The sequence below is a fragment of the Jaculus jaculus genome, chromosome 8 (assembly GCF_020740685.1).
Source record: "Jaculus jaculus isolate mJacJac1 chromosome 8, mJacJac1.mat.Y.cur, whole genome shotgun sequence".
In the NCBI taxonomy this organism is placed as follows: Eukaryota; Metazoa; Chordata; class Mammalia; order Rodentia; family Dipodidae; genus Jaculus; species Jaculus jaculus.
In genome coordinates, this window is record NC_059109.1 from 2,561,121 (window position 1) to 2,586,652 (window position 25,532).

The window sequence follows — 25,532 nt, forward strand, 5'->3', positions numbered from 1 at the left end:
TAAAATTGTGTTGAAAACAAAAGCTGGAGGGAGATTAAATGAAAGTAGCTTCAACCTCTGAGCCATGCTGTCCCCTGGCGGTGCTTATGGGCATCGCGGCTCTCTTTCGAGAAATGATCACTTGATCCAGTCAGGTGTGACACTTCGAATAGATGTCCCCCAACAGATCAATCGATTCAAGAGTTTCTTTCTTTCTTTTTAGGGTGTCGCTCTAGCCTAGGCTGACATGGAATTCACTAGGTAGTCTCAGGGTGGCCTTGAACTCACAGAAATCCCCCACTTCTGCCTCCTGAGTGCTGGGATTAAAGGAATACACCACCACACCCGGCTGATTCAGGAGTTTTACTCAAGCTTGTAACTTGGATTTCCAACCATCTCGTCTCGGTGTCTCGGTGGGCAGTACCTAGGGCTCAGCCCTAAGGTGTTACGGGGGGCGAATCTGAATTCCAGCCCAAGGCATGCCAGTTCCTGGAGTGGGCTTGCTTATGCTGCTGCTGGTCTGTCTGCGTGGATTTGGCCAAGCGGGGCACTTTCTTCAGCCATTGCGGAACCTCCCCTGGATCTGTAAGCTTCAAATAAATCCCGTTCCTCCCATAAACTGCGTCTGGTTTGTAGGTTCATCCCAGCGGACAACGACAGCCGCATGGATGAGTGGGTAGGTGGATGGATGGATGAACGGGTACATGGTGTGTGTCTCATACTCCAGCGCTGCCCTTCTTAGGTGCGCAAAACCCTTTGCTTCTGGGGAAAGTCTGAATACTTGGAGTTGAGGATGTAGAGGGAAAGATGAAAATCTGTAAAGATTTACAGCGACGTGCCGAATCTCTTGTGACCCCAGGCTTTTTGCATGCTGCGCATGCGCTCCACCAGCTGCATCCCTAATCCCCCTCGTTGAGCTTGATTTGCTTTTGGTCTTTGTTTCATTTTTACTTATTCAAGGGAGAGATAAACAGACTATGGACATGGACGGACCTCCTGCCGCTGCAAACGAACTCCACGCACAAGCCCCACTCTATGCATCTGGCTTTACGTGGGAACCAGAGAATTGAACCCTGGCCAGCAGGCTTTGCAAGCAAGTCTTTAACCACTCAGTCCTGAGTCTCCCTAGACCCTCGATTTTAGTTTTTTTTTTTTTTTTTCTTTCCTTCGAGGTAGGGTCTGACTTTAGCTCAGGTTGACCTGGAATTCACCAGTCTCAGGATGGCCTCGAACTCACGGCGATCCTTCTACCCCTGCCTCCCGAGTGCCTGGATTATAGGCGTGCGTACCACGCCCGGCTTTCCACCAGATGAGTTTGAGGTCACAGTCTTCAATGGGCCGTGGGGTCACAAGACCCCAGGCTGGAGTCTGTGTTGCCCTAGCGGCCGCCCAGCACCCGGGAAAGCGCAGTGGGCGGTGCCCGCATCCACATAAGCCAATCAAAAGTCGCAGTCAAGCCCGCGCGGTGGGGCACGCCTTGAATCCCGGAACGCGGGAGGCAGAGGTAGAAGGATCGACGTGAGTTCAAGGCCACCAAGAGACTACATAGTGACTTCCAGGTCAGGCTGGACCAGAGTGAGACCCTTCCTCGAAAAAAACAACAAACGTCGCCGTCAGATCCCTCTCCCCGTCCCGCCCTCCTCGGTTCAGGGAGCTGAGAGGCGGGTTTCAGAGCCAATCAGAGCGCGACTCCCGGAGGCGGGCGGAGCCCCAGAAGGTGAGCGGAGCTGGCCTGGACGTGGGAAGGGAATGGTCAGCTTTGAGGCTTGAGGATGTGGTGACGTCCTTACAGCTGACCAACCCTTTTTTTTTTTTTCGAGGTAGGGTCTCACTCTGGCTCAGGCTGACCCGGAATTAACTATGTAATCTCAGGGTGGCCGCGAACTCACGGCGATCCTCCTGCCTCTGCCTCCCGAGCGCTGGGATATTAAAGGCGTGTGCCACCACGCCCGACTGTTCTACAACAGGAGGATCGAGAAGAACCGAAGCAAGGATGTGGGTCGGGGAAAACAGGATAGGGGCAAGGCCGTTTCCCTTGTGGACGAGACAGTTACAATTTTGAAGATTAAAGCGCTCTGTCCTCAGGACATGAGTATCGCGTTGTGTAGAACAGTGACTTTGCACTGAACAGGCGTTTCTTTCTTTTTCAGGTCCAAGCTCGGGGAAGCGTTATCACCAAGGAATTTGGCCTTCATTCCCAGGCCTCTGTTTTAGGGCCAGCTTCTCTAAGCAACTTTACAGCTTCATTAGCCCTTCGTTCTGACAGTGTCTCCCCCAACCCCCGATTTTCCTTTTTTTTTTTTTTTTTTTGGTGGGGAGCAGGGGATTGAACCCAAGGCCTTGATCGTGCTAGCCAAGCACTGTCTCTGAGCTGTAGTCCCAGCATCTTAAAAAATCGCCCAGGGTGGCTCTGAACTCGCTCTATTTAGCTCAAGCTTCGGCTGGATTGACTACAGGTGGGCAAGAGTTAGATGTGCGATTACAGATTTAAACTGCAGGGGCTGGGTCTCCTGACGAGCGACCCTTTATGGCTAAACATCCATAAAGCCCCAGTTATGTTGTCCCTAGGATATGAGAAACTAAGGCGGCAGGGCATTTTCCTCCCACAAGCACTACCGATGGGTCTGCAGCCTTGAGACTGAATGTCACTTTAATATCACTTGTATTGTGGTTTTAATCCCTCCCCCGTTTGTGGGTTTCGCTAGTGGATCACAGGAATAGCTTAAAGGGAGATCCCTTCCACCATGACTTAAGAACAGATTACCTTACTCCATTGCATATACCACTTCATGAATATTTATGAAACATTTTTTGAATCCACAATGGAAAACCCACTGGGCTTCTCCCTACCTTGGAGAAGCCCAATCCACTGGTTCTTTGGAGTGCTTGTTTTGGTTAGTTGTGCTAAATAAACTGCTTTAACAGTCCACAACTCTTGACCAAACTCTTTCCTCCAAGAAAACAAGATTAGAGAACAGTGTAGGCCCAGCTTTCCCTGAAGACTCAGTCGCCTGCTTCTGCAGTCTTGTCTCAGTTCGAATGCAGTGTCCAGCGGGCGGGTGGACTTGAAGTCAAACAGATGTGGATGAGACACATGTCTGGAGGAACCAGGTCTACCCCTGCCCCAAGCGTTCATGCAGGGATTTGAACTAAGGAGCTGTGACAGCTGCAAGTACGGGCTGAGGGACAGGAGACGGTTCAACTTAGGCTTTTCCCAAGGCAGCCTTTGGGACAGTGCCTGAAGCAGCCCTACCATACTCCCAGGCCTGTGAGTGGCCTTTCCTCTCCCCACCCAGGTAGGGTCTCCCTCTGTCCTAGGCCAACCTGGAACTAGTTCTATTGTCCTGGGCTTGCCTGAAACACGCAGCAGTCATTGGCCTTTTTAACCAGAGGCCAACCTCCTTCCCCTCCCTAAGCAACTTGTCCACTGCTTGGGTCTGAAGCAATTACAGGATATCTCTATCACTATTCCTGCCCCTTCCAGATGCCCACTAGGATGTGAGCCCAAGTAGTGTGAGGGAATGAGAGCCTGGAGAAAGGAGAGAGGAAAGGAGGGAAGATTGTTACATCATATCAAATATGGATCATTTCCTACAGACTGACTTTGGAGTAATTCTCAAGCTGGGAGGTGACAGGTTAGTGTTCAAGTTGTTGAGATCATAGGTCAAAAAAGTACAGAAAAAGAATCACAATGGTGGCCTCTTCTGCCACCAAACCTAAGGGTTGAGGCTTCCTGCTTCAGGATATGGTAACAAAAGCTGAATGAGTCAGAGACTGGGGAGGGGGAGATCCTTGGGGGCAGAGGAACAGAGGAGGGGGCCAAAGAAATTGGGACAGTGACAAAGGTCACTTTGAAAGTTCACTCTGGCTGGCTGGAGAGTCAGGAGGCTTGTATCGTTGAGGCAGGGTCCTGCCCACGTGGGGAGGCTAGGTGAGGCATGCTAAGGGCCTGAGAGGCAAGAGGAGCCAGGGTGGGCCCTCGGCTGCAGGTCAGAGGGCGTGGGTGGCGCAGTGTCCTCAGGAGGCGGCTGTGGGGCCGTCAGAAGTTGGGCTTGTGCTTCTTGAGCTCCACCATGAGGTGGTGAATGTTGATGAGCTCGGCGCGGGCCGGCAGGGCCCGCAGCTGCGGCTGCGCCAGCACGCGGTGGAAGCGGTGGTAGATCTGGATGAGCTGTGTCAGTGCTCCCTGGGGGAAGTCAGGGCTCACACTGAGTGACGGGGACTCCCGGGGAGCCAGGGATGCCAGGGCCAAGAGCAGGGAGGTGGATGGGCGCAGGGCTGGGAGCGGCAGGTCACCTGGATGATGCTGGTTCCATTCCTGAAGTTGGTGAAACTCCGCATTACATCCTGACTCAGAGACTCCACGGAAGATTTCCAGGAACTGCCGAAGCCACGGATCAGCTGTGTAACCCGCGCTGACAGCAGGAGGAAAGAGGGGTCAGAGAGAAACCAGGCTGGGCAAACTCCCACCCTTCCAGCACCTCCAGATCTCCCCCGCACAGCCGTCCTCAAGCCCTTCGTTCCTGGTGTTCGCCCACCAAGTTTTCCCTGCTGCCGCCTCCCCAGTCGCCTGCGTTCTATCGTCGCTCTTTCACCACCATGACCGCACTCATACCTTCTTCCCCTCGAAGTTGCTCGGCCTGTCCACGCTCAATCGAAGCCTCAGCCTCCTTCACAAATGCCACCAGACCCCCAAAGGGGGGCGAGAGCAACTCTTCAATAAATTCCTAGAGACTCACAAACACACACAGGGTCAGTGCCCTTAAGGACGGGACACTAAACCCTCTAAACACCATATATTTTTAGATGTTCATAGCCTCAAAAGGTAGAGAAACTCTAAGGATTTCCTCTTCAAAACAACCAAACCAAATACAAAATAAAAACAAACAGGCTAGATAGATGGCTCAGAGGTTAAGGCATTTGCCAGCAAAGCCCAAGGACCCAGGTTCAACTCCCCAGTACCCACAAAAAGTAGGATGCAGAAAGTGGCACAATTGTCTGGATTTAAAAAAAAAACAAACATTCTCCCTGTCTATTTCTGTATCTCTCTTTCAAATAAATAAATAAAAATAAAATATTGGTTTTTTTTTAATAACAGGCTGGAGAGATGGTTTAGCACTTAAGGCGCTTGCCTGCAAAGCCAAAGGACCCAGGTTCGATTCCCCAGGACCCTCGTTAGCCAGATGCACAAGGAGGTACATGCATCTGGAATTCGTCTGCAGTGGCTGGAGGCTCTGGTGTGCCCATTCTTTCTCTCTCTTTCCCTGCCTATTTCTGTATCTCTCTTTCAAATAAATAAAAATATTAAACACACACACACACAAAACAGCCTAGCTGGGCATGGTGGCACATACCTATATCCCAGCACCCAGAAGGCAGAAGTAGGAAGATCAGTGTGAATTAAAGGCCACCCTGAGACTACAGAGTGAAGTTCAGGTAAGCCTGGACAAGAGTGAAACCCTAGCTCGAAAAACCAAAACCAAAACTAAACAAAGAAAAAAAAAAAAAAAACAAACAGCCTAGACTTGAGCTGGGAGCTTCCAGGAAATAACCATATACAGGAATACTTTATTTTTATTTATGTACTGTTTTATTTATTTTTAATTATTTTTATTTTTATTTACTTATTTGAGAGCAACAGACAGAGAAAGAGGCAGAGAGAAAGAGAATGGGCACACCAGGGCCTCCAGCCACTGCAAAGGAACTCCAGATGTGTGCGTCCCCTTGTGCATCTGGCTAATGTGGGTCCTGGGGAATTGAGCCTCAAACCGAGGTCCTTAGGTTTCACAGGCAAGCACTTAACTGCTAAGCCATCTCTCCAGCCCTATTTATTTATTTTTTGTTTGTGTTTTTTTAAGGTAGGGTCTTGCTCTAGCCTAAGTTGGCCTGGAATTCACTATGTAGTCTGAGGGTGGCCTCGAACTCACAGTGATCCTCCTACCTCTCCCTCTGAGTGCTGGGATTAAAAGCATGAGCTATCATGGCCAGCTAACCACCTGGCTGTTTTTTTGTTTATTTTTATTATTATTTGAGAGTAACAGAGAGAGAAAGAGGCAGAGAGAGAGAGAGAGAGAGAGAGAATGGGCATGCCAGGGCCTCCAGCCACTGCAAACGAATTCCAGATGCTTGCGTGCCCTTGTGTAGCTGGCTAACGTGGGTCCTGGGAAATCGAGCCTTGAACTGGGGTCATTAGGCTGCACAGGCAAGCGCTTAACCGCTAAGCCATCTCTCCATTCCCGGATGGTTTTTTTTGTGGTCCTGGAGAATCAAACCAGGATCCTTTGGCTTTGCAGGCAAACATCTTAACCGCTAAACTATCTCTCCAGCCCCTTAAAAAATATTTTTATTGCCAGGTGTGGTGGCACACGCCTTTAATCCCAGCACTCGGGAGGCAGAAGCAGGAGGACTGCTGTGAGTTCAAGGCCAGCCTGAGACTACATAGTGAATTCCTGGTCAGCCTGAACCAGAGTGAGACCCTCCCTCAAAAAACCAAAAAAAAAAAAAAAAAAAAAGACAAAAAACAACGACGCAAGACGACAGCCACAAAGCAACGTGCTGTGAACCAGAGCTATGGTGGTTGTGCACAGCGGAGGTCCATCGTGTCCCCCAGCTGACCGCACACAGAGCACGTGGCTCTGCCCCTTCCCAGCCTCTACCTGTGTCCTGGCGTTGAGCAGCTGCTGGAAACCCTCCACCTCTTTGCTGTCATCTGCAGCCCGCTCCTAAGAGAAGACAAGGTAAGTTCTGAGTCTGGGGACATCGCCCCTCATGCCAGAATGTCCCTTCCACCCCACGTAGCACACAAAGCCAGATTCCAAAGGTAAAACACAGAAGACATGCACCATCTCTGCCCTCGCAGGGCTAAGGAGCCACGGGGATGCCACCCCGGGCAGGGGACAAAATGTTACCATGAGCACCCCCAGCATCATGTCATAGTTGTTGATCAGAAACACAAGCTGCTCCTTCCTGGAGGAGAACTCAGCAGCCACTCGGAGGACGAAGTTCTCCACCTCCACCTGGAAGTGCCAAGAGGTGGAGTCAGTCGTGAGGAAGCCGGGTGCGCAGGGCTGGGCGCCCTGCTGCTGGGCAGTGGGTCTGCCGCCCTCACCTGGAGCTGCCCCAGCAGCTGCATGGTGCGCTCGTTGGGAATGGTCTGGTTGATGCTGACAAGCGCAGAGGAGAACTCAGCATATCTGCGTGTGATCTAGGAGCAAGGCCAGAAGAAGAATCACACACCCCCGGGCCTAAGTGACACCTCCTGGCTCCCCCCTACCTACTGGAGGCACCCAGCCCTCCACAAGTGTAGCCTCACTGCCACTCTGCCCACAGTAAAGCCTGGAGCCCAGACCTTCAAGACCCCCGCGTTGCCCTCTCACTGACTTACGTAGTGGGGCCGAGTATCCAGGCCCCCAAGGCGCTGGGGGTCAGTGCTGCGGACACTTTGGACATTCATCTCCAGGATCAGCTCAAACCGTGGCCACAGCAAGGCCAGCACCTGCTCCCAGTACCTGTGGGCTCGAGCAGAGTCAGAGGTCAGCTGGCAAGCAATACTCCCACTGGTGAATGGGCAGCTGGAGGGGGGCGGGGTCAAGGACCAGAGCTCAGTGACCTGTCCAGGGCAGGAACATCCCTCTTGGCTGCAATGCTGCGGAATCGGAGAACGATGTGGATGCAGAGAAAGACAGCGATGGCATCGTAGCAGTCAGCCAGATAGGACTCCAGGTGCTTCTGTGGTTGAGGAAAAGGCAGAGGACTGGAAAAGAATGTTTGTCAGTTTGCTGTCCCAGTGGCACTGGGCAGGGAAGTGCCCACTCCTTCCCTGTGCACCTTCCTATCAGGTGGCTCACTACACTCTGCAATCACAGGCCCAACACAGCAGAACCCAGAGCTGATTTTGAGACAGGGGTTAGAGCGGCAATGTTTAGAGCCCCTCTCTGTCCTCTCTGTGCCCCATGTTCAGACGCTATTGCCAGGTTGTGGATCAACAGCAGGACAGTCCCAGGAACCCCAAGTTCTGAGGTTTTTGTGGGGAGTGAAGTAACAGGTTCATTACAGAATGAAGAACATCTAGCTTTCAGCTGCACCAGTCATGACTGGTAGGCCCACCGAGCACAGATGAGCCCAGAGGGTTAAGGACACAGGAATGGGGGACTTACCAGTGTCATGGCAAGTGTACGGCCCATGACAGCATGGAACAGGTCATGTGCAGCTGGGCCAGACACAACAAAAAATTCACAGATGAAAAGATACTCGCGGCAGGAATTGTCTAGGAGGGCGTAGTGCTGGCTGCGGAAGAGAGCTTCAAATGGATACTGGAGGAGGCAGAGAGACAGAAGATGTGAAATCCAGCACAGGGGCCCATGGCCAAGGCCGCAAGCTCAGGGACCTGAGTAATGGGAGCTCAGCAGACCCTCCCCACGCACGCTCCAGATGGGAAAGAGGTGGGGTCACAGGACACAAGAAGAGCCCACCCACCAGCAGCTGCTACTCCTGCACCCACCTCTACAGCTGCCTCAGTCTCCCCTCAGCCAGCTGCTTGCTGGGCACACCCTTGCGTCCACAGTTCCTGCCCATCTTGCCACCGCAACAGGCCAGAGGCCTGGAGGAGGCTGCTGCCCTACCTAAGAGGGCTGATCCAGGCCGCAGGGGGAGCCTTGCTGAGCTCTGGCCTCCCTCATCCCCTCCCCACACTCAGAGTCCTCTTCAGCACCAAACTTTGTGTCTGTCATACCCTCTGCTCTCCCCGCTGGGCAGTGTGGGGCACTAGGATGGGGGCTTCCAGTTCAGCAGGGGAAATGACAGCCCCCCGGGTGCCCAGAGTGAAGACGGTGTTCCTGCTGCGGAGGGAAGGCTTCGAGAAGAATCGTGACTGTCAGAGTCAAGGAGAACAATGGAACCACACTGAGCGCACGGACCCAAGACCTCTGGGAACCCCAGATAGCTGGGAATGGCCTAGACATCCCTCTTCTCAAAAAACCAGGGCCTTCCCTCAGCTGACATCTGACATCATGTGCAAAGCTGCTAAAATGATGCATGGGGCCAGGTGTGGTGGTGCACACCTTTTAATTACAGCGCTTGGGAGGCTGAGGCAGGATGATTGCTGAGTTCGAGGCCAGCCTGGGACTATATAGTGAATTCCAGGTCAGCCTGGGCTAGAGTGAGACCCCACCTCAAAAAAAACAAAACAAAAAATTAGATGTGTAGGGCTGGGAAGATGGTCAGTGGGAAGAGCACCTGCCATGCAGTCAGGTCAAGTCCCAGCACTCGCGGGACAGCTGGGCATGGCTGCGCATGCTCCTGACCCCAGTGCTGAGGAAGGCGGGGACAGGAGGCTGGCGGGGCTCCCTGGTCAACCAGCCTAACTCAAAGGCATGCCAGCTACATGCTTGGTGAGCAATTTTGTCTTAGGGAGACAAGGCAGAAGAGTGACAGGGGAAAGACACCCAACACCCTGCCCTTCCCTGTGCACACACCATGCATTACATGAGGGGACACATATCTGCACACACACTACACACATGTGCGCACACACGTGTACACCATGTGTTACACATGCTCTTTTTCTGGAGGGGAGGCAGCAGCTGTCACCACATCCTCCAGGGTTTCGTCCTATAGAAAAGGTACGAAGGGCCTTGGTGGTGAGCCACCCGTTTCCCGCTCCCAAAGCCTGGCTGGCATGCAGGCCCCCAGCTCCAGGATATCTTTCTTGGCTGTGTCTTCCACACCCATCAGATCATCTTTCTCTGCAACTTCCTCGTACTGAAGAAAATAACAAAGAGAGCTGAGTGGCATCCTCTCACAGTGTGTGTTGGGGGGCGGGGGGGTCTCCTTGCCCAGGAAGGCCACTCCCTCCTGGCCTCACCTGCACTTTCATGAGCCGCCCCAGGTAGGAGCGGTAGTAGGACAGGTAGATCTTGCTCAGCGTCTCCACGTACTCGTCCCGGATCTCCTTCGCTGTGGCCCGCTCATTGCCCAGCAGAAATTGATAGAAGAACCTGGATGGGCCGGGGCAGGTCAGTCTGTGTCTTCCCCACCCTGGGCCACTCTGAGTTCAGAGGCCGCCCTGCACCCATGGGCAGTGACCTGTACTTCAGCAGGGCCGTCTGGGGGATCTGGTAGTTGGTCATGGGCTTTCTGAATGAGTAGATCTTCTGGAGGATGAACTCCCGGATCTTCGTGACCGCCTAGACAGGAGGACCAGACAGGGCGTGAGGCTGAGGCTGGCACCAGAGGAAGCGACAACTGCTAAGCAGGGAAGGAAGGGAGAGAACACTTCTTTGGTGTGTCTTGAGATTTTTAGGAAAACTCACAAGGACAAGGATAGGCTGTGATGGGATGAAGTCCTTGAGCAGTGTCTTTATTTTATTTATTTTACAAATGAATGCCAGAGACTTGTGCCATGTTTTTTGTCTGGCTCACCTGGGTGGCTTGGGAAATAAATGCTGGACAACAGGTCTTGAAGAGCCTTTTCCTCTGAGCCATCTCCCCAACTCATCTTGAGGAGTTCTAGTAGCTTCCTATCTCATACCTTAACCCTGAGCCGGTCAAGCACGCCTCGGACATCCGCACAGGCAGCCGTGCCTCTCGTCTCCTGCTCTCTAACTGCGGCTGCCTTGGCATCCAGCTCTTGCAGCTGCTCCAGGAACCTGGGATCTGTCACTGGAGCTTCTAGAATTGCCCTGAGGAGCAGGGAGGGGTGACAGGTTAGAATGGAGACCCAGACTCAGACTACATACTTTACATCAAGCCTATCACTTCTACATTCTTTTTTTATTTTAAAGTCTCCTCAGATTAAGTTGCTTTCTTTTTTTTTTCACTTGTTTTATTTATTTATTTATTTATTTTTAATTTTTAAATTTTTATTAACATTTTCCATGATTATAAAAAAATATCCCATGGTAATTCCCTCCCTCCCCACCCTACACTTTCCCCTTTGAAATTCCACTCTCCATCATATTACCTTCCCATACTTCTACATTCTTACATGGTCTCATGCAAGAGGACATATACATTCATTTCAATTTTTTTTTTTTATGCTAGAGAGCAAGAGGAAGACAGAGAGAGAGAATTGGTGCACCAGGGCTTCCAGCCACTTCAATTGACTCCAGACACATGTAACCCCTTGTGAACATGTGTAAATTTTCACGCTTGTGTCACTTTGTTCATCTGGTTTACACGGGACCTGGAGAGTTGAATGCAAGTCCTTAGGCTTTGCATGAAAGTGCCTTAACCGCTAAGCCATCTCCCCAGCTCTCTTTTGTTTTAATAGAAAATTAGAATTTCTTATTCTATGTGATATAAAAGAATATCCGTAGATTTGGTACATAATTACTTAAATTTACTTCAGGAAAAAAAAATAATGAAAACAGGGTTATGAATCTCAGTTCTTTGTATGAAACACACTGAACCAGTCATCACCTGCATGAACAATTACCACCTCTAAGCGTGTATTTCATACCTAGGAATCAGACCAGCTAGACTAACTCTGGTTGCTTCCTTAAAACTGCACCCTGAGATCACAAGACACTAAGAGACAACTCTGAAAAGAAACCATGGCCTCCACAATGCAAGGAAAACAAGAAGACTCTGTCCATAATCGTCACACAATAAAAAACCTTCATTCTGACTGGACATGGTGGTGCATGCCTTTAATTCCAACACTTGGGAGGCAGAGGTAAGAGGATTGCTGTGAGTTCAAAGCCACCCTGAAACTTCATAGTGAATTCCGGGTCAGCCTGGGCTAGAGTGAGACCCTACCTCAACAACAACAACAAAAAAACCCCTTCATTTTGAGGCAACCTTTATCAAAGGTAACATGATGCTCAGCTACCTCCACAAAGATCTTCATCTCCAGTGGTTCTTTTCTTTAAAATTTTTAGTTATTTACTTTATTTATTTTGAGAGGGAGAGAAGGAGACAGAAGGAGGAGGGGGGAGAGAGAATGGATGTGCCAAGACCTTCAGCCACTACAAATGAACTCCAGACACATGCGCCATCTTATGCATCTGGCTTAGGTGGGTACTGGGGAATCGAACCTGGGTACTTTGGCTTTGCAGGCAAACATCTTAACCGCTAAGCCATCTCTCCAGCCCTCCAGCAGTTCTTAAACACAGATACAATTTTTTTCTTTTGAGGCAAGCCCAACAGGCTGGCCCCTCCCCCACCCTTAAAAAAAATTTTTTTTTAAAGATTTTCGAGGTAGGGTCTCTCTCTGGTCCAGGCTGACCTGGAATTCACTATGGAGTCTCAGGGTGGCCTTGAACTCTCTCTCCCAAGTGCTGGGATTAAAGGCATGCGCCACCATACCCAGCTCCCCTCCCTTTTTTAAAATGAGACAGAGACACAGAGAGAGAGCAGACAGATCTGACACATCAGGGCCTCTAGCCACAGAAACAGAACTCCAGACGCATGCACCACCTTGTGTGCATGTGCAACCTTGAACATGGGTCACCTTGTGCATCTGGCTTATGTGGGATCTGGGGAGTTAAGCATGGGTCCTTAGGCTTTGTAGATAAGCACCTTAACCACTCCAGCCCATTGTTTTATTTTTTAAAATATTATATTAGGGGGTAGTGAGATGGCTTAGTGGTTTAGGTGCTTGCCTGCGAGGCCTACGGACCCAGGTTCAATTCTTCAGGTCCCACGTAAGCCAGATGCACATGGTGGTGCGTGCATCTGGAGTTCATTTGCAGTGGCTAGAGGCCCTGGTATGTCCATATACTTTCTCTCTCTCTTTCTCTAATAAATGAAGCAAAATAAAAAAAATAAATTAAGAAAATATTATAACGTTAAGCCAGGCATGGTGGTGCACACCTTTAATCCCAGCACTCAGGAGGTAGGAGGATCGCCATGAGTTTGAGGCCACCCTGAGACTACATAGCAAATTCCAGGTCAGGCTGGGCTAGAGCGAGACCCTACCTCAAACAAACAAACAAAAAAAACCCCAAAAAACAAAAAATAATTGATCTGTAAGAGAGAGACAAAGAGAAAAAGTGTGCATGGGTACACCAGGTCCTCTAGCCACTGCAAATGAATCCTAGGTACATGCACTACTTTGTGTATCTGGCTTTACATGAGTACTGGAGAATCAAACCCAAGCCAGCAGGCTGTGCAGGCGAGTGCCTTTAACTACTAAGTCATCTCCCTGCCCTTTTAAAAACATATATATTTATTTATTAGAGACAGAGGGAGGGAGGGAGGGAGAGATAGGGAGTGAGAATGGGTGCACCAAGGTTCCCAGCTACTGCAAACGAACTCCAGATGCAGGTGCCACCATGTGCATCTGGCTTACGTGGGACCTGAACCTGGATCCTTAGGCTTCGTAGGCATGCACCTTAACTGCTAAGCCATCTCTCCAGCCCTTTTTTTTTTTTTGAGGTAGAGTCTCACTCTGGTCCAGGGTAACCTGGATTCACAATGTAGTCTCATGGTGGCCTCGAACTCAATGACCTTCCTATCTCTTCCTTCCAAGTACTGGGATTAAAGGCACACATCACCATACCTGGCATTTTTATTTATTTATTTTTTAGACAAGGTCTTACTTTGTAGCCCAGGCTGGCCTCAAACTTGCAGCAGCCCTCCTACCTCAGTTTCCTAAGTGATAGAATTACAGGCATGAGTCACCATGCCCAGCTTCTAGAAGGAAGGCACTTGATGACTTGTGCCAGGAGACCCACAGTAGAAACAGGGAGGATCACTTCAGCCTGTCCACCTGCTACAGGCACTACAAACCTCAAACCAATGACTCACGTGACCAGAGCAGAAGGTACAACCAGACCATCCACAAGCTCTCCGAGTTTGCCCCGAACTGCTTGGCGGTTGCGAAGTCGGATATTCATGGCTCCTGACTGCTCCTGCAGGGTCCGGATCTCGGAACTGATGGAGCTGAGGTCACTCTGAAAAGCTCCCAGCATCTGTTCCATGCGCTGGGGGGAGGGAAGAAGGCACTGCTAGCATGTCAAATAGTTAACAGTGGACAAGTGGACCACTTATCCGCTGAGTGAGTACCCAAGTATCCATTGGCCTATGAGGTGGCAAATGATGGGTCTGCACAAAGCTTACAGGGAATAGCAGTAATTACAGCCATTGAACAAAAAAATGGGCTGGGTGTGACAATGCACACCTTTCATCGAGGCAGAAGTAGAAGGGTTGCTGTGAGTTCAAGGCCACCTTGAGAATATGTAGTGAATTCCAGGTCAGTCTGGGCTAGAGCAGACCCTACTTTAGAAAAAACAAAATAAAGGATGGAGAGATGCCTTGGCAGTTAAAGTGCTTGCCTGCAGAGCCTAATGACCTGAGTTCAATTCCCCAGGACCCACATAAAATCAGATGCACAATGTGGCACATGCATCTGGAGCAGGCTTGCAGTGGCTGGAGGCTCTGGCATGCTCATATTCTTTGTAAGTCTCTCTTCTATTTCTCTCTGCTTGCAAATAAATAAGACAAAAACTGCTGCTTGATGCCATTTTAAAAGTGATCCTTAACAGCTGGGCATGGTGGCACACGCCTTTAATCCCAGCACTGGGGGGCAGAGATAGGAGGATTGCCATGTCAAGGCCACCCTGAGATGACAGAGTTAATTCCAGGTCAGCCTGGACCAGAGTGAGACCCTCGGGGGGAAAAAAATAAAAAAAAAGTGATCCTTAGCCAGGTGTGGTGGTGCACGCCTTTAATCCTAGCACTTGGGAGGCAGAGGTAGGAGGGATCACCATGAGTTTGAGGCCATCCTGAAATTACATAGTGAATTTCATCCTGGGCTAGAATGAGACCCTACCTCAAAAAACAAACAAACAAAAATAATACAATGTGATCATTGCTGGGCCATGGTGGCACACACCTTTAATCCCAGAATTCAAGAGGTAGGAGGATTGCCCAGAGTTTGAGGCTAGCCTGAGAATTCATAGTGAATTCCAGGTTAGCCTGGGCTAGAGTGAGACCCTATCTTCAAAATCAAAAAAAAAAAAAAAAAAAAAAAAAAGCCGGGTATGGTGGTTCATGCATTTAATTCCAGCACTCTGGAGGCAGAGGTGGGAGGATCTCTGTGAATTCAAGGCCACCCTAAGACTATCACTTGTTCCCACCTAAAGCTCAGTTAATCAAGGCTTTAGGTGACGGTTACTCACCTCCAGGACAGCATCACAGGCTGTGATCTGGTTGTGCAGAGATGCTATGTTTTCACTCTCTTGGATATCTGACCCACAAGAGTCAAGGGCTTCATTCTCACATATTCTCAGACCTAAGGTACCTGTCCAATCCCTCCCTGAGAGAAAAATGTCAGCCCCAGCTGAGCTGTCTGCACCATTCCACAAAGTCCCTGTGTCAGGGACACCCTCTTTCCCTGTCACAGGATACAATCCCGGATGGATTTCTGCTCGATCTGCTGTAGCTCCAGCTCCACCTGCTTTGAATAGTGCCGCAGGTCCACACCCTGGGAGACAGACACAGAGGTCAGAGGTCAGAAGTCACAGTGAAGGGCCGCGAAGACAGACTTTGTAAAGGGATAAAAGGTATGATGCCAGAGTGACACTGCAGGACTAGCTGACGGGCGAGGGTGGGGATTCATAGTGAAGGGCCTCACCGTTTTGAGAGCTTCCTTTACTAACTCGTCCTCCAGGTTGGCCTGGATGTGAACTGGAAACAGAAGTGTGTCATAAAGGCTCCGTTCTGCCCTCTGCCCAGTGAGCAGCTGCACTCATGCCGTCTCTCTCCTGACCCCAGACTACAGGTACGCTCTCCATAGACATAGATTCTCTTCCTGCCATTTCTTTTCTTTTCTTTCAAGGTAGGGTCTTACACTAGCCTAGGCTGACCTAGAATTCACTATGTAGTCTCAAGGTGGTCTCGAACTCACAACGATCCTCTTACCACTGCCTCCTGAGTGCTGGGATTAAAGGCATGTGCCACCACACCATGGCTTGTTTTGTTTTTTGAGGTAGCTTCTTGATCTAGATCAAGCTGACCTGGAATTCACGATGTAGTCTCAGGGAGGCCTTGAACTCACAGCAATCCCCCTGCCTCTGCCTCTGAGTGCTGGGATTAAAGGCGTGCGCCACCACACCTGGGTTTTTTACTCATCTTTTACTGTGCTTAATTTGTAAATTAAACCCTATCAATTCGTAAATTAAACTTTAAATACATGTAGATATAAGAAAAAAAATGCATATGCAGGGCTTGGTACTGTGGATCATCTACTAGAGTTTTTGTAACATATTCCTCAAGAATAGAGGGGGCTCTTGTGACCCCACCCCATGCCTTTACTTACCATCTACTTCATCCAGGATGAATTCATCAGAGGTGATATCCAACTCTCCAAGTGGCAGGGGCTCTTGGAGCCCAGGACCGCCCCCCTAAGAGGGATAAGTTAATGGAAGTGGGATACAGGAATCGAGGGAGAAAACAAATATAATTGGATATCCCGTCTCCTTCAGGTGACAGGAGTGCCAATTTTATTGGGAAGCCATAGGTAGTGATAAAAAAAAAAAATCAAATTCTCAGGCTGGAGGGATGGCTTAGCAGTTAAGGCACTTGTCTGCAAAGCCAAAAGTCCTGGGTTCAATTCCCCAGAACCCATGTAAGCCAAATGCACAAGGGGGCACATGCATCTGGAGTTCGTATGCAGAGGCTGGAGGCTCTGGCGCGCCTATTCCCTCTCTCTTTTCTCTCAAGTAAGTAAATAAAATTTTTTTAAAAACCCTAATCCTCACAATGTACTCAATCTACTACTTTGGGCTAACAGGTAGGGCTGTCTCAAGTCAGGCAGTTTGTGAAGATACGGGAGGTGTCCAAACGAGAACTGGAATTAGCAGGAGACCCCGCAGCACTCGCCTTTTCACTTCGTGCCCCCGACCCCACTCTCTCAGGGGTGCTCTCACCCCACTCTTGCAAACCCCAGACTTTTTAGAATTGCCAGCCAACACGGTGTTGAACGTGTGCCACCTTACACGTGCTCGTTGAATATTAATGACGATCTGTATGGCAGGTCCTAATGTCACCTCCACTTTACGTGTGGGCGGTGGTGGCACGGGACACACAGCTTGCAAGGGGCAGAGCTGGATTTTAGAACCCAGGCAATCTCACTATAGACACCATGTTCTTAACAATCACGCTATATTCTCCATTTTACAAAAAAAAGAAAAGAAAAACTGGGAATAGCAAATAGAAACTGCGCCCCCGGAACCTGCGTTTCAGTGACTCCGGGCCCCGCTGAGGCTCGGGTCCTACCCCATGGCAAGTCGCATCGCCGGTAGCAGACAGGCTCCGACTCTTGTGCCTCACCCCAGCCTAAACCTTTCTGAGGCGAGGACCACGGGACGACACTATGGAGGACAAGCAGCGCCACGCTCTCACCAGCACACCCTCCTCTTCCTCCATATCTGAGGCCCCAGCCCGTAACACCAGCTCGCGGGCGGCGGCCGCCATGGTAGCCGCGGCGGCCATTCCCCGCAGCCTCGCTTCCGTCAGCTGTCAAGTCTCCGCTTCCCAAGGAGAACTGCAAGTCCCAGAGAGCCTTGCACAGAGCAGAGTTCTAGCAGCCTTGAGCTAAGCCGCTTGGCGCCAGCCTTCCACCTCTGACCGCTTCACCCCAGCGCAAATGGGAAGGTGGACGCCTCGAGCACGCCCTCGCACCGGAACCATCGATGCCCATCCGCACGACAAGCGTACGACTCCAAAATGAACGGACCGGAAGTCGCACCGTCCAATCCAGACTCTCGAAAGTCAGCTCTCAGGGGAACGGTATCCGGAAGTGCATTTCCTAGATAACTCCGCCTCTTCCTCACGGAAGCTATATAAGAGCTGTACGTCACTTCCGCTCTCTCTTCCACTGGAGGCCTACACGCCGCCGCTGGTGCCGCCGCCATGGTAAGAGCGGGATCGGTGCCGGGATCCGGCGACATCGGAGCCCGAGCAGGGGAGGTTTGCTGTCGGGACATCAAGGATGGCCTGCTTTGGGGACCTGGGTCTTTCTGCGGAACCCTGGAGCGCTCCTGGGGGAGAGGACGACCAAAAACTTGGGGTTCTGGGGAGCGGGGCCCGAGGAAGGGTCACCGCTTGGACACACGGAAGTCGCCCGAGGCTTGGCTGCGTGCGCGGACCTCGGCTGTCTGCCGCTTGCGCTGCTCTGGGCCCCGGGCAGCGCGCGCCCTCTGGCCGGGGCTTGCGTTTTCCCGCGCTGAGGCGTTCTGGGTATTTCTGCTGAGGACCGAGCAACTGTAAGGACTCCAAGGAGGGCCCTTGCTCTCCGTGCGTCGTGCTCGGCGGTTCTGGTGGAGGTGCATGCTGTGCTGAGCCGCCCTGTGTTTTGAAGGTAGGGAGTGGTGTGTGATTTTCTTCCCTGTAACTCTGTTTCAGTCTCTAGTGATCCCTGAGAAGTTCCAGCACATTCTGCGAGTACTCAACACGAACATCGATGGGCGGCGGAAAATAGCCTTTGCCATCACTGCCATTAAGGTAAAAGCAGAATGAGGGGCAGAGAATAGAAAGCTTATGTTAAACCTTGAGTCAAGGCTGAGTACTCAGTCCCATCCAGGTCACCTCTGGTGCTGGGTTAAGAAAAGATGGACGAAGGAGGGGGCTGATTCCCCTAGCCCATTTGCCATCAAAAGTAGTAGAAGCCACAAAGTACTGGGCACAGTGATACACGCCTTTAATCCCTGCACTCGGGAGGCAGAGGTAGGAGGATCGCTGTGAGTTCGAGGCCACCTTGAGACTATAGAGTGAATTCCAGGTCAGCTTGGGCTAGAGAGCAGGACCCTACTTTAACACCCCATACCCATGAGTTCGAAAGTGGCCTAAGGTCACGTCAAGCCGACTGCTGGTACGGTGGAAAGTATATGTATGCCTGCCTACCCGACATTGCTAAGTTGGTTCTGGAATATCTAGGAGCTTTTCTAGATTGTTTTTTTTCCTTCCTCCCTCAGCAGCAGCCCTTCTGTGAAATCTGTATGTCCTGAAAGTGGGGGCATTTCTGAACCTCTTGAAAGGCCAGTTAGAAGTTTCCCCGGGTGTTAGGTGAGGTGGGACTGAACACAGCACGTGCTCAGGCGCCACGGGTGAAAGGCAGTGCCAATACAAACTAATCAAAGTATGATGTGGCTTTGGAAATAGCCGAGTGTCTTTCTTGCCAGAGAGTACAGGTGTGCTCCATTTCTGCAGGATTGGACTTGTCGGTTATAATTCCAGCTCCTACTGTATGACAGATTTGATATTACGGGTGTTCTTTGGCCGGATTTTTTGTATTGTTTTGTGGTAGGGTCTCACTCAAGCCCAGGCTGACCCAGAATTCACTCTATACTCCCAGCTCAGCCTGGATCTCCTACCTCTGCCTCCCGAGTGCTGGGATTAAAGACGTCTGCCACCACACCCGGCTTCTTGGGGGCAGTCCTAAAGAATTTAAAGGATCTGGAGGATTTTATAAAGGGGATAAAATTAAGGGATCAAGGACAGTTTGTGGAGGAAGTTGTCTTCACTTTGGTTTGTAAGGGTAGTGAGATAATCTTGATTGTGGGTTCTGTCCCGCTGGACACTGTATTGGGAAGATTGCTTCCTTCTGCTAGACATGTGAAACTGCTGGGCAGTGTAAAAACGGTACGAGTTTGGGAGATTGTGGGCCTGAGAATGATGGTGAAGAAAAGGACTGGTTAAGGGGTGCTTGTGCTGCTCTTGGGGCCATGTTTACAGTCAGCTTAGAGCTCATTGAGAATCCTCTAACGGGGTGGATCCTGATGCCTTGCATGCCGAGAGAGGACTATATATAGTTTACTTGTAAAGGATGGGAGACTGATCATTGGAAGGAGATTAAACAAGAAAGATGAAGTTTCCTCCAAAGGTATGATTTAAATGTGCCAAACGAAGAAGCTAGGAAAGAGTGAAGAACAGAATGGAAGTCTGCACCAGGGGAGATAATGGACTCGGAAAATCTTTGTTTTGTTTTCTGCCCTCAAAATTTGGGTAATTGAGATTGGTTATGCCTGAGAAAATGCCCCTTGTCCTGCCAAAATCCTAGTGCCCCTCAAACTGCTCTAAATACTGAGTTAAATACTAAGTTGGTGTCAGTGCTATAAGGTAGCTAGGCTCTTGGAGTGCAAAAATCAGAAAGTTGGGCTCACAAGGCAGCAGGTAGCCAGGTGAGACCCTGTCTCAGAAAAAAGGAGGGGGACTCTGTAAAGCAGGGCTGGAGAGATGGCTTAGCAATTAAGGCCTTTGCCTGCAAAGCCAAAGGATCCCAGTTTGACTCTCCAGGACCCACGTAAGCCAGATGCACAAGGTGGCACACACCTCTGGAGTTTGTTGGCAGTGGCTGGAGGCCCTGGTCTGCCCATTCTTCTCTTTCTGTCTCGTTCTCTAATAAAAGTAAAAATATGTATATTATTTATAAACATTGTGAAACCTTATGTGTGCCTTAGATAAAAATTGAACCAGGCATGGTAGCATGTGCCTGCTGCCAATCTCACCTACTCTAAAAGTTTAGACAGGATCGTAACATTTGCAAGCTGAGATAGAGACAGAATGGGTGTGCCAGGGATTCCATCCACTGCAAACCAATTCCAGACACTTGCGACTTGTACATCTAGATGTTTGGGTACTGGGGGATCGAACCTGGGTCCTTGGGCTAAGCCACCTCTCCAGCGCCTATAACTTTGTGTTTTGAGGTAGCTTTGCTGTAGCCTAGGGTGGCCTTGAACTCACAGCAATCCTACCTCTGCCTTCCAAGAGCTAGGATTAAAGCTGTACGCCACCACGCCCAGATTCTTTGTCAATTTTATCCATACAAATAACATGTTGATCATGTTCACACCATTACCAGTCTGGGTTACCTCTTTTTAATATTTGACATAAAGAGGGAGAGAGAGAATGGGTACACCAGGGCTTCCAGCCACTACAATGAATTCCAGACCCTTGCATCCTCTTGTGCATCTGCCTAACATGGGTCCTGGGGAATTGAACTGGGTCTTTTGGCTTTGAGACAAAGGCCTTAACCGCTAAGACATCCATCCAGCCCTGTTTTTGGTTTTTCAAGGTAGGGTTTCACTCTGGTTCAGGCTGACCTGGAATCCACCATGTAGTCTCAGGGTGGCCTCAATCATGGTGATCCTCCTGCCTCTGCCTCCCAAGTGCTAGGATTAAAGGTGTGTGTGACCACACCTGGCTCTGAATTTAAATTCAGTTAAATTTAAACAAAATTAAGTGTTGCTTGCATGAGCATAGGTGTGTGGGGGGGGTTGAAGGGCATGATACAGATATCCAATTTAGGACTCAGCAGCATTTGGGCCAGGTCTGAGTCTGCAGTAACCCCCACCCACTACAACAAGAAGCTTCTCTGACCAAAGCCGCTCTTCTGGGGTTTTAACACCTGCCTTTCCTTGTATGTAGCTGCATGTGGGCTGTCATGTAAGTTCACCAGTCACTGTAGGGCCTTCCTTGGTCCAGTGCAACCTCGATTTTGAAACATTTTATTTGAGAGAGAATGGTTGTGCTGGGGCCTCCAGCCAGCCACTGCAGACGAATTCCATACGTATGTGCCCCCCTCCCCCCCATACACATGGTGTATGTGGGTCCTCCTGGGAAATCAAACCTGAGTCCTTCACTTTGCAGACATGCTACTTAACTGCTATGCCCTCTCCAGTCTGCAACCTCATTTTATCTAATCACGTGAACAGACATGTGCGAGCTCATATTCTGAGGGGCTTGGGGCATGTGGATGGAGTGGCGGGCACACCAAATCACTATAGTTTGTGAAGTCTGGGTGAGAGTTGCTGGTGTCCACATTGGTCTCTAAGTCTGATTTGCAGTGGGGTCAGCTCCCCAGGAACTGGGCCCTGGTAAATCCCTGTATGTGCTCAAAGAACTGGATCTTAGAGGACCTGAGGTTTTGCCCCACTGCAGCCCAGGACCTCCTATATGATTGATCAACTGGTGTATCCTGAGCTATATCCCTTGTCTACAGTCATTGTCAGCCCAGAAAAGCAATTTTGATGAATCAGCTTGAAGAAATGGGCCCTTCATTTTTCCCAGTGAAGAAACTTGAGTGCACATAGGACTATGTATGTTGGGCAGTGAAGGAATGCTCCTTTCCAGGGTGGTTGTTGATAATGGTTCAGCTGTTAACTCTGAACAAACTTTCCACAGCCAGGTTCTGTCTTAAGTGTAGAGGAAAGGAGAGCTGGAAAAGAAGGCATTAGGCGATTGCACGGTCTGTGTGCCGAGGGTTGAGAAAGGGACTCAGCTATGCAGCTCAAGCTCGTCTCCAGCCAACAATCCTGTCCCGTCCTTCTGGCTAGTAGCATAAACAGGCATGGGGTCACCACAGCTAGTGCACATGAACTTTTGAATAATGGAGCTTTCAAGGGATTCAGATTCAGGTCTGGAGAGGCATCTTAGTGGTTAAGGTACTTGCCTGTGAAGCCTAAGGACCTGGGTTTGATTCCCCAGTACCCACATAAGCCAGAGGCATAAGGTGGTGCATGCTTCTGGAGTTTGTTTGCAGTGGCTGGAGGCCCCGGTGTGCCCACTCCCATAAATAAAATAACAGACTCAAGCCGGGCATGGTGGCACATGCCTGGAATCCCAGCAGAGGTAGGATCACTGAGTTTGAGGCCACAATGAGACTGCATGCATAGTGAATTCCAGGTCAACCTGGGCAAGACTGAGACCCACCCTACCTTGGGAAAAAAAATAATCAGGCTCAAACCTAATTCCAAAACCTTTCATCTTAGGGCGTGGGACGAAGGTATGCTCATGTGGTGTTGAGGAAAGCAGACATTGACCTCACCAAGAGGGCTGGAGAACTCACTGAAGATGAGGTGAGGATGAGAATGAGGGGCTGCTTGGGCCTGTCTCAGAAAAGACCATGTGGACCTGACCTTGTCTTGCCTGCCAGGTGGAACGTGTGATCACCATTATGCAGAATCCACGCCAATACAAGATCCCAGACTGGTTCTTGAATAGACAGAAGGATGTGAAGGATGGGAAGTACAGCCAGGTGTGTTCATGAGGTGGGCTGGTTCTGAGGGTCCTGTGGGAATAGGGAGTAGGATGTCAGGGTGTAAACAAACCTTCCACCCGCTGCCTGCAACCAGGTTCTGGCCAATGGTCTGGACAACAAGCTCCGGGAAGATCTGGAGCGGCTGAAGAAGATTCGGGCCCACCGAGGGCTGCGCCACTTCTGGGGGTGAGCGGAGGGTGCTCCTCTACGGTTCCTAAGCTGTCCTGGGATGACTGGTGGTGCATTACTTTCCTTTGCTGTTGTATGACCTGTGACTTTTTCCACCCGCAGCCTTCGTGTCCGAGGCCAGCACACCAAGACCACTGGCCGCCGGGGCCGCACTGTGGGTGTGTCCAAGAAGAAATGAGTCTGTAGGCCTTTTCTGTTAATAAATATTTCTATACCATGACTTCCTTTGTGCTTCTTTCTGGTGACAGTCACAGACGGGAGGGTGTGCTGTGAATTGGCTGGAGGGGCCCCATTCCCACACGTGTCAGTTGGTCCTGTGGTTTGCATGTAAAACATGTCAGCACCCCTCCCGTGTTTAATAAGAACTTGGTTCTCCACTGGTGGCCCTGTTGGAAGGGTGGGTGGAGTGCCGGAGACGCTCACCGTGAAACGGAAGTTGGAGGTGAAACAACCTGCTTCCTGACGACCTGGGCGCCGCCATATGCCATGTCCTGCCCGCTCACAGGGTTTGTCCCCTGGAGCTCTGGGTCACCACTGCAAGGAGAGTGATAGTTGGTCCCGGTGCCACTATCTGGCGCTCCCCGGAGCAGCGAGCCACAGCTGGCTGCGATAAGCGGGTGCAGGTGTGAGCGGAGGGGCGGGGCTGGGCACGGTCTCCCGGGGCGGCGGGGCAGAGCGGCTGCGCACCGGGCGAGAGCGGTGGTGAGCGGTGGGTGGGCTGGGGGCGCCCGGGCGGGGCCGGCGGCTGCGCGCAGCTTCCTGCCGGAGGGGACGATGGGAGCCCGCCGCGGAAGAAGGCGGGCGGCGCGGCCATGGAGCCCGGCGCGGCGGGCAGGCCGCGGTGCCGGCGCCGTCCGCCCTCGCCGGGCGGTGCGCAGGGGCCCCGCCGCCGCCGCGGCCGGTTAGGGCCGGCCTCCCGCCCTCCAACCGCCCTCCTTCCCCGCCAGGCTGGTGCCCGCGCCTCGCCATGAGCCTCAGCCTCTTCCGGCGCCTGCTGCTGGCCGCCCTGCTGCTGGTCGTCCTCTGGACGCTCTTCGGGCCCTCGGGGCTGGGGGAGGAGCTCCTGAGCACCTCGCTGGCCAGCCTGCTGCCCGCGCCCGCCTCGCCGGGGCCGCCCCTGGCCCTGCCCCGCCTCCTCATCCCCAACCCGGCGGCCTGCGGGGCTCGCGACGCCCCGTTCCTGCTCATCCTGGTGTGCTCGGCCCCGGAGCACCTGCACCAGAGGGACGCGATCCGGGCCTCGTGGGGCGGCCTCCGCGAGGTCCACGGGCTCCGGGTGCGGACGCTCTTCCTGCTGGGAGAGGCGGGCGGGCCGCACGCTGCCCACCTGGCCGCTGAGTCCGCGGCGCAGGGGGACATCGTCCAGGCTGCCTTCCAGGACACCTACCGCAACCTCACCCTCAAGACCCTCAGCGGGCTGAACTGGGCCCACAGGCACTGCCCCGGGGCGCGCTACGTCCTCAAGACTGACGACGACGTGTTCGTCAACGTGCTGGAGCTGGTGCCGGAGCTGATGCGGCGAGGGGGCCCGAGGGCGCGCTGGCCGAGGGACAACCAGCTCCACAGAGGGGCCACCACTGTAAGTGGACTTCAGGCTTCGGGACACGAGGACGTGCCACTTCTGTACTTAGGCCGAGTGCACTGGAGGGTGAGCCCATCTCGGATACCGGGCAAGCACCACATACCCGAAGAACTGTGGCCTGATGCCTGGGGCCCCTTTCCCCCCTATGCCTCGGGCACGGGGTACGTGCTCTCCGCGTCTGCCGTGCGGCTCATTCTGAAGGTGGCTAGCCGGTCACCCCCTCTGCCAATAGAGGATGTCTTTGTGGGGGTAAGTGCTCGGAGAGGCGGCCTTGCCCCCACCCACTGTGTCAAACTGGCTGGCGCCACCCACTACCCTCTGGACCGATGCTGCTATGGGAAATTCCTGCTGACATCTCACAAAGTGGATCCCTGGAAAATGCAGGAAGCCTGGAAGCTGGTGGGCAGACTGGATGGGGAAAAGACTGCACCCTTTTGCTCCTGGCTCCAGGGGGTGCTGGGTATCCTGCGGTGCCGAATTTTAGCCTGGCTGCACAGCTGAGACCTCAGCAGCCAGGAGCAGTAGGCCCAGGCAGCACAGAAACCTCACTCCCAGGCCCAGCGTCTGTCGCCAGACAACGGTATAGGAAACCCTGGAGCCCCGGCTTCCAGCACCAAAGATGGTCACCAGGAAAGGAGGGAAAAAAATTTAAAAACAGGCTTATACTATTTTCACAAACCAGGACAATACAGTGGCATGAACCCTTCAATAAACTTGTCTCCCCTTTGTCAAATACAGTGTCTTAGAAGCCCCCAGAATACACCTGCCCAGTGGTTTCCTCACTGCTGATGGAAGGACGTC

At 51.7% G+C, this 25,532-nt stretch overlaps 3 protein-coding genes and 1 long non-coding RNA gene across 4 annotated transcripts; 2 read left to right on the forward strand and 2 right to left on the reverse strand.

Annotated features, from left to right (window-relative positions):
* Positions 1–2,611: 2,611 nt before the first annotated feature.
* Vps52 (VPS52 subunit of GARP complex) lies at positions 2,612–17,629 on the reverse strand. The gene is made up of 20 exons (XM_004649583.2): positions 17,326–17,629; positions 16,241–16,325; positions 15,557–15,609; positions 15,331–15,406; positions 15,102–15,169; positions 13,729–13,904; positions 10,508–10,658; positions 10,063–10,163; positions 9,842–9,974; positions 9,681–9,738; positions 8,711–8,844; positions 8,136–8,291; positions 7,589–7,707; positions 7,364–7,487; positions 7,088–7,183; positions 6,888–6,995; positions 6,636–6,701; positions 4,595–4,706; positions 4,276–4,394; positions 2,612–4,165 (listed from the first exon to the last, which is right to left on the reverse strand). Exons 1-20 carry the CDS (start codon positions 17,413–17,415, stop codon positions 4,019–4,021), a joined length of 2,172 nt encoding a protein of 723 aa, XP_004649640.1. The 5' UTR covers positions 17,416–17,629; the 3' UTR covers positions 2,612–4,018.
* Positions 17,630–17,782: 153 nt separating this feature from the next.
* Rps18 (ribosomal protein S18) lies at positions 17,783–23,369 on the forward strand. The gene is made up of 6 exons (XM_045155979.1): positions 17,783–17,838; positions 18,328–18,426; positions 22,692–22,778; positions 22,856–22,957; positions 23,055–23,146; positions 23,252–23,369. Exons 1-6 carry the CDS (start codon positions 17,836–17,838, stop codon positions 23,325–23,327), a joined length of 459 nt encoding a protein of 152 aa, XP_045011914.1. The 5' UTR covers positions 17,783–17,835; the 3' UTR covers positions 23,328–23,369.
* LOC123462742 lies at positions 22,668–23,684 on the reverse strand. The gene is made up of 2 exons (XR_006638499.1): positions 23,573–23,684; positions 22,668–22,990 (listed from the first exon to the last, which is right to left on the reverse strand). It is a non-coding gene; the product is annotated as an uncharacterized LOC123462742 (long non-coding RNA).
* Positions 23,685–24,084: 400 nt separating this feature from the next.
* On the forward strand, positions 24,085–25,464 carry B3galt4 (beta-1,3-galactosyltransferase 4). Its single transcript, XM_004649582.2, has one exon. The coding sequence runs from the start codon at positions 24,117–24,119 to the stop codon at positions 25,230–25,232; it is 1,116 nt and encodes a 371-aa protein (XP_004649639.1). The 5' UTR covers positions 24,085–24,116; the 3' UTR covers positions 25,233–25,464.
* The last annotated feature ends 68 nt before the right edge of the window (positions 25,465–25,532 follow it).

Bases quoted from the DNA above. Each gene is read 5' to 3' on its own strand.
- Vps52 (XM_004649583.2), bottom strand. From the start codon at position 17,415: ATGGCCGCCGCGGCTACCATGGCGGCCGCCGCCCGCGAGCTGGTGTTA. The intron at 13,905-15,101 runs GTGAGTAACCGT...CCCTCCCCCCAG, and splicing joins CCTGTGATGCTGTCCTGGAG to CGCATGGAACAGATGCTGGG. The intron at 7,708-8,135 runs GTAAGTCCCCCA...CCTCAACCACAG, and splicing joins GTACACTTGCCATGACACTG to AAGCACCTGGAGTCCTATCT.
- Rps18 (XM_045155979.1), top strand. The intron at 22,779-22,855 runs GTGAGGATGAGA...CTTGCCTGCCAG, and splicing joins GAGAACTCACTGAAGATGAG to GTGGAACGTGTGATCACCAT. The intron at 22,958-23,054 runs GTGTGTTCATGA...GCCTGCAACCAG, and splicing joins AGGATGGGAAGTACAGCCAG to GTTCTGGCCAATGGTCTGGA.
- B3galt4 (XM_004649582.2), top strand. From the start codon at position 24,117: ATGAGCCTCAGCCTCTTCCGGCGCCTGCTGCTGGCCGCCCTGCTGCTG.